At 47.6% G+C, this 6,124-nt stretch overlaps 1 protein-coding gene across 1 annotated transcript; it reads right to left on the bottom strand.

Moving 5' to 3' along the window:
- Positions 1–962: 962 nt before the first annotated feature.
- On the bottom strand, positions 963–2,503 carry LOC122443584 (SPRY domain-containing SOCS box protein 3-like). Its single transcript, XM_043471931.1, has one exon. It carries the CDS (start codon positions 2,447–2,449, stop codon positions 1,412–1,414), a length of 1,038 nt encoding a protein of 345 aa, XP_043327866.1. The 5' UTR covers positions 2,450–2,503; the 3' UTR covers positions 963–1,411.
- Positions 2,504–6,124: the final 3,621 nt, after the last annotated feature.

The raw sequence follows: 6,124 nt of genomic DNA, 5'->3' as shown, positions 1-6,124 counted from the left end.
AGATGTGTGACAGTGATGATCTGAAACCAGTCTGAATACCAGAACAGCTGCCAGTGGGAATCTGGCCTCAGTCACACCTTAGCAGGAGTGCCTGGGCAATCCCATGGGCAAAGGAGCCTGGCAGGCTATAATCCATGTGGTCATAACAGTCAGACACAACTTAGCAACTGAACAGCAACAACAAAGGAAAGACTGGCACTGATCTAAATCCCTGGAGTTTGGCCAGAGAATGAGCCGTTTCAGGCATCCAAAGGCAGGATGTTTCTTAGCCCACAGCCTCCCACCAGATCCTCCAGAATCAGTTGACTGTTACCCAGGGGACCAGCTACCGAGAACAGTGGTCCACAGTTGAGTTTTTCAATCCTCTTCCCTCCCAGAGACTGGAGCTTCAACCGGGGGGAAAAGGGTAATCAACTCATCAAGTCCTCTCTGCCTTCTCGCTCAAAGTTTCCCAAAGCTGTGATCTCATGTCTTATAGCCACACCATAAAAACACTGTGTGTTAGTCGCTCAGTCATGTCTGACTACTACTATCTTTGAAATAGGTTTTTTCATAGTGTGCTGGTAAGATTTTAATTTGTCTCAACCTTTCAGGATGAAAGAGAAGCATGCACACTGACATATTAATTTTATGTTAAAAAACAAGTGAAAGTGAAGTTGCTCAGTCGGGTCTGACTCTTTACGACCCCATGGACTGTAGCCTACCAGGCTCCTCCATCCATGGGATTTTCCAGGCAAGAATACGGAGTGGGTTGCCAGTTCCTTCTCCAGGAGATCTTCCCAACTCAGGGATTGAACCCGGGTCTCCCACATTGTAGGCAGATGCTTTACCATCTGAGCCACCAGGGAAGTCCTAGAAAACTTACCCTAAGACAATTATTGGAGATTTGATGGGAGCTCTATGTCAAGAGTGCTAATTAAATTGTTATTTATGAGAGCAAAGACTTGAAAACAAAATAGTGATTTTTTTTTTTTTTTTTTGACATCAGACTTAGTTTATTATGGTCGCTTTCAGCCTCAGACAGGAGGAACAGAGCTGACGACATGCAAAGCAAGGTAAGAAAAACCTGAGGCCCGTGGTGACAGGGAGAGCCGACCTCAAGGAGCGTCCTCCTCGCAGGCAGCGAACCACAGCCCCCCAGCCCCTCCCCTGCCAGCCCCCCAGGCCTGAGCCCAGATGCGCTGGGGCGGTGGCTGCTCTCACGCCCAGCACCGGAGCACACAGGCTGGGTCTCGGGGTCATAGGGCTGATAGCCCCGAGCCCCTGCAGTGAGGCCCGTCCTATCCTCAGGCAGCAGAGGGGCAGCGGGACAGACCTCAGCTCGGTCCTCCCCTCGGCGGCCCTGGGGCAGTCCACAGGCGGGGCGAGGACCGCGCTGTCCCAGCCCCGGGGGTCTCGATCAGGGAGCAGGCTAGGTCCTTCGGCAGCGCTTCCGCTGGCAGTGCCGGGGCTCGGGTCCGCTGGCCGCGGGCGAGGGCGCAGGAGGCTGGCGACTCATGCTGAGGACCCAGCCCAGCTTGTGGTGCAGCACCTGCTTGAGGCCGGGCGGCAGGGGCAGGCCCTCGAGCGTGTCCCCGGAGCCAGGCCGCAGCTGGCGCAGGCGGTAGCAGCACAGGTACTGCAGGGATGTGACGCTGGTGCACAAGCGGATCACCTTCATGCTGCTCTTGGCCGCCGTGGAGCACACCATCGGGTAGAACCTCTTGTTCTGCAGCTGCGTGGCCGCCACGCCTATGCACTTACTGTTCTTGAAAAAGGTCAGCGTCCCGTGCCAGGTGTCCAGGTGCACGCCGATGATGGAGCCCTGGCCGAACCTCGAGGAGAAGCTCGTCTTGTCGCCCTTGTGGTGGAGGAGGCCTGTGTAGGAGAGGCCCCAGCTGTCCTCTTCCCGGCCAAGCAGGCTGCAGAACGTGTGGTGGTACTTGTCCAGGTCCACATCCGACGTCCCGATGCCCACCATCATGTCGGTGCCGTAGACGGGAGACGTCATCTTGATCTCCCAGAAGTGCTGGCCCTCCCCCAGCTCCTTGGTGCCCCGGATGGCTGCCGTGCCACAGCTGTACTCCATGTGGAAGCTGACCTTCCGGTTGTCACAGCTCAGCAGGGTGGCCGAGGACTTGTTCAGGTCATCCCAGACCCAGTCGAAATACTCGTCCTCCTCGCCGCAGCGGCAGTCCCGGCCCCAGTGGGCAGTGTGCAGGCTGCCGCAGAAGGCCTCGCTCTGGCTGTCACAGTCGCAGAAGGCCTCTCCAGTCACCGGCACGGCGCTGGGGATTGATGACGGCAGGGACGTGCACTCGGGGTCGGAGTCTGAGTCGCTGTGCTGCCCATCAGAGTCGTAGCCCCAGTTGGCAGTCCCTGCCAGAGCGACCGCCCGGGCATCCGCATCCCGGCGGGCTGCGCTCAAGACAAAATGCCACGCTCTGCTGCTCCGCGGGCGCCTGGCCATCGTGGAAAGGAGCTGCAGCCGCTCTGCGCTGCCGCGCTCAGCCGGGCCAGCCGTGACCTCCAAAATAGTGATTTAATAAATTGTACAAGACCAACAAAATTAAGTATTACTAAGCATAAAAAATACTAAAATACTTCTGAACAATAGTTAACACATAGGAAAATGTTCATAATTCAAGTGAAAAAACTCAGAAGCAAAAATTCAATACAGTTTAATTCTTTCAGAAATACATATTTCAAACACATTTGTGCATAAGGAAAAGACTATAAACACATATACAAAATATTTAGTATTGGGACCTTCTGTATAACAGAATTAATCATTGATTCAATTTGTGTCTATTAATATTTTTTTCAGAATTTTCCAATCTTTTTAAATGAACATGACTAATGATTGGCACAGGTTATTTTTTTCATTATTTGTTTAATGAAAATAGTTTTTAAATAGGGATAAGAAATGACTCTCAAAACAGAAAAGATTCAGAGACCAAAATGTCATGCTTTCTCCACAAGATTTGTATATTAGAAGCTGGATGCAGTACCCTCCCAAATTCAAAGGGGAAACCTAGAAGCCAGGGCAAAGGAAGGGTGGGTTCTTCAAGTACTACCCAGGCAAGCCTTCACCTGCTCTCTGCAGATGCTGCCCTGCTTCCATCACCAGTGCCTCAGGTCCAGTGCCTATGCATCCAGAGTTTAACAGAATTCAAGAATTCTTCTGGAGACTTCTGCTAAGATTACAGCATTAATTGTTGCTATGCAATTGTCTTTTGTAGGAAAATCCAGATTTTCCTACATAGAAACAGACTTCAGTGGTGATATACAAGCTTTCCATTCACACAATCAAAAAGAGTGTCAAGTAGATAGTCATCTACCACAAGATACACTTCTGGCTCCAAGGATATTTTTCAGTTGCCTGTCAAAATAACCTTATAGCTGTCCAGTTAGATTTCTATGTTCTTAGCCCAACCCCAGGGTCAGAGAGAAGTGTCGGGAAGCTTAGAAGGACAAATCCGTATCAGACTAGAATGTCTGTCTGCACTAGACCTGGGCTGGTGCTAAAGACTCCTGGCATGCCCATGTGAAGTGAAGTCACTCAGTCGTGTCCAACTCTTTGTGACCCCATGGACTGTAGCCCACCAGGCTCCTCAGTCCGTGGAATTTTCCAGGCAAGAGTACTGGAGTGGGTTGCCATTTCCTTCTTCAGGGGATCTTCCCAACCCAGGGATCGAACCTGGGTTTCCCGCACTGCAGGCAGACGCTTTACCGTCTGTGCCACCAGGGAAGCCCAGGCATGCCCATGAAATCAGAGCCAATAGAATTCCCTTCATGTGCTGTTGAAAACACTCTCCAAGCTCATGTTCCTTAATACCTAGCCCCCCAGCACCACCCCAGCAACGCTAGATATAAAATCACTGCAAATGGTGACTGCAGCCATGAAATTAAAAGATGCTTGTTCCTTGGAAGAGAAATTATGACCAACCTAGACAGCATATTAAAAAGTAGAGACATTACTCTGCCAACAAAGGTCCATCTAGCCAAAGCTATGGTTTTTCCAGTAGTCATGTATGGATGTGAGAGTTGGACTATAAAGAAAGCTGAGCGCCGAAAAATTGATGCTTTTGAACTGTGCTGTTGGAGAAGACTCTTGAGAGTCCCTTGGACTGCAAGGAGATCCAACCAGTCCATCCTAAAGGAAATCAGTCTTGAATATTCATTGGAAGGACTGATGCTGAAGCTGAAACTCCAATACTTTGGGCACCTGATATGAAGAACAGACTCATTGGGAAAGACCCTGATGCTGGGAAAGATTGAAGGCGGGAGAAGAAGGGGACGACAGAGGATGAGATGGCTGGATGGCATCACCAACTCAACGGACATGAGTTTGAGCAAGGTCCGAGAGTTGGGGATGTACAGGGAGGCCTGGCGTGCTACAGTCCATGGGGTTGCAAAGAGTCAGACCTGACTGAGTGACTGAACTGAACTGAGGCATGATGACCTGATGAGCCCGGGAACTTTCCAGATATTTAGAAATGACCAGACATGGAAAATACAACTCTTCTTTCCATTAACCACACCAGACTTCCCCACACCTCCAAATACCCTTATCTACCCAAACTGGTTGCTTGGAAGCTTTGTAGACCTATCCTAAATCAATCCAAACTTTGGGCTTGACTTCAGTGGTCCTGGGAGGCTCTAGGAAAATCTACCATGATACTTTCTGTGTGTGGTTATAATCCCTGTACTAAGAGATGTACTAAAGGGCACACACATCTCCCTGAACATTATGGTATCAAAGATTTGGGAACATCATTTGTGGCTAATCACTCAGTAATGCCAATCCGAGGGAAAACTCCACAAAGGTAAAGCTTATTTAGGCCCCTGCTCACCTTTCCTTTAGTTTCTTATGAATTTTCTACTTTATCTACCTCCCCCAATCAGCACTAATCTGGGTGCAGCTCTACCTCAGCATTTTTTTCTGAAACAGGATTTCTCAAAAGCATTTCTTTCCCAGAGAATTCTTTGACCAACTGGTTTGGCAAAACTCAGAAAAGTACATACTCTACCTGGAGATTAATACTGAACCTTGGCATATGTAAGACATAAAAGCCATAGTAAAGATTTTGTTTAATCCTATACTCCCCAAATACAGTTGATCATAAAACTGGTCACCCATTCTCGTACAAAAATCCATGTTAGCATTTAGTGGAACTAGCATTTTGTAGAACATTGTTTAGGAAATGCTTTAAGAAACATTCTTTAGGTAACAATGATTCCTTTTCCCCAGAAGTGTGTCAAAGGATGTTTTTAAGACTAAATCATGCCTTCCATACAAATACAAAATATATATCACATATTACATTTAACTTATTAGTAAGGGAGCCAATAAAATATTACAATAAACCCAAAGGGAGTAGACACACAAAACAAGAAGAAGGAACTCTGAAATGAATTTTAAAAAAATGTAAAATGGGCTACCTATGTGGCAACAAATAACTGCATTTCACTGGACACTAGTACTTTCCACTTCCATGGGCAAGAATCATTTGTATGATCCTCAGTTTGCCACAGTTTTCAGGGTTGTAAAATAAAACATGGAAAGACAGGGTGAAAGAGTTAGGCAAGACACCCACGAATCTTCCTTTCCTCTTTTCAACATCTTTCACAGTTTCTCCTGACAAGTATTTTATTTTTAATGCACAACTTCTAGAGACCAAAAACAAGGAAACACACAGGAAAAGGAGAAGATTTAAATACAGGGTTCTGATCACGCTCGAGTCCTACCATCCGAGCAGCCAGTGTCCATAGTTTCTAAATGGCTTACTTCCCTGATGCATGTGGGATTTCCACGCTGCCTTCTAAATAGACCACATAGTACAACTCACACTCAAATCTCTTTGCTCAGGGCTGCAGTTTTACTTTTTTCCCCCATATGACTATTTCCCAAATACTCTGAGATAGCTGGGTAACTTCAGATATTTTAGATGCACAACTCAACATGTTCCAAATTAGCATATGGTACCAGATTCCCCTGAAGTGTTCCCAGTCATGTGGAGATCACTACTGTGTGTGGCCACAGAGGACTTTTAATAGAAGCATTACACAGGGATTTTTTTTTTAAATTTTAGGGCTATAGACATCTGCTGAAGCAGAAGAAGGTCTAACATGATGCCGGATG

Source organism: Cervus canadensis, chromosome 6, assembly GCF_019320065.1.
Source record: "Cervus canadensis isolate Bull #8, Minnesota chromosome 6, ASM1932006v1, whole genome shotgun sequence".
Lineage (NCBI taxonomy): Eukaryota > Metazoa > Chordata > Mammalia > Artiodactyla > Cervidae > Cervus > Cervus canadensis.
This window is presented reverse-complemented; position numbering and strand designations above follow the sequence as displayed.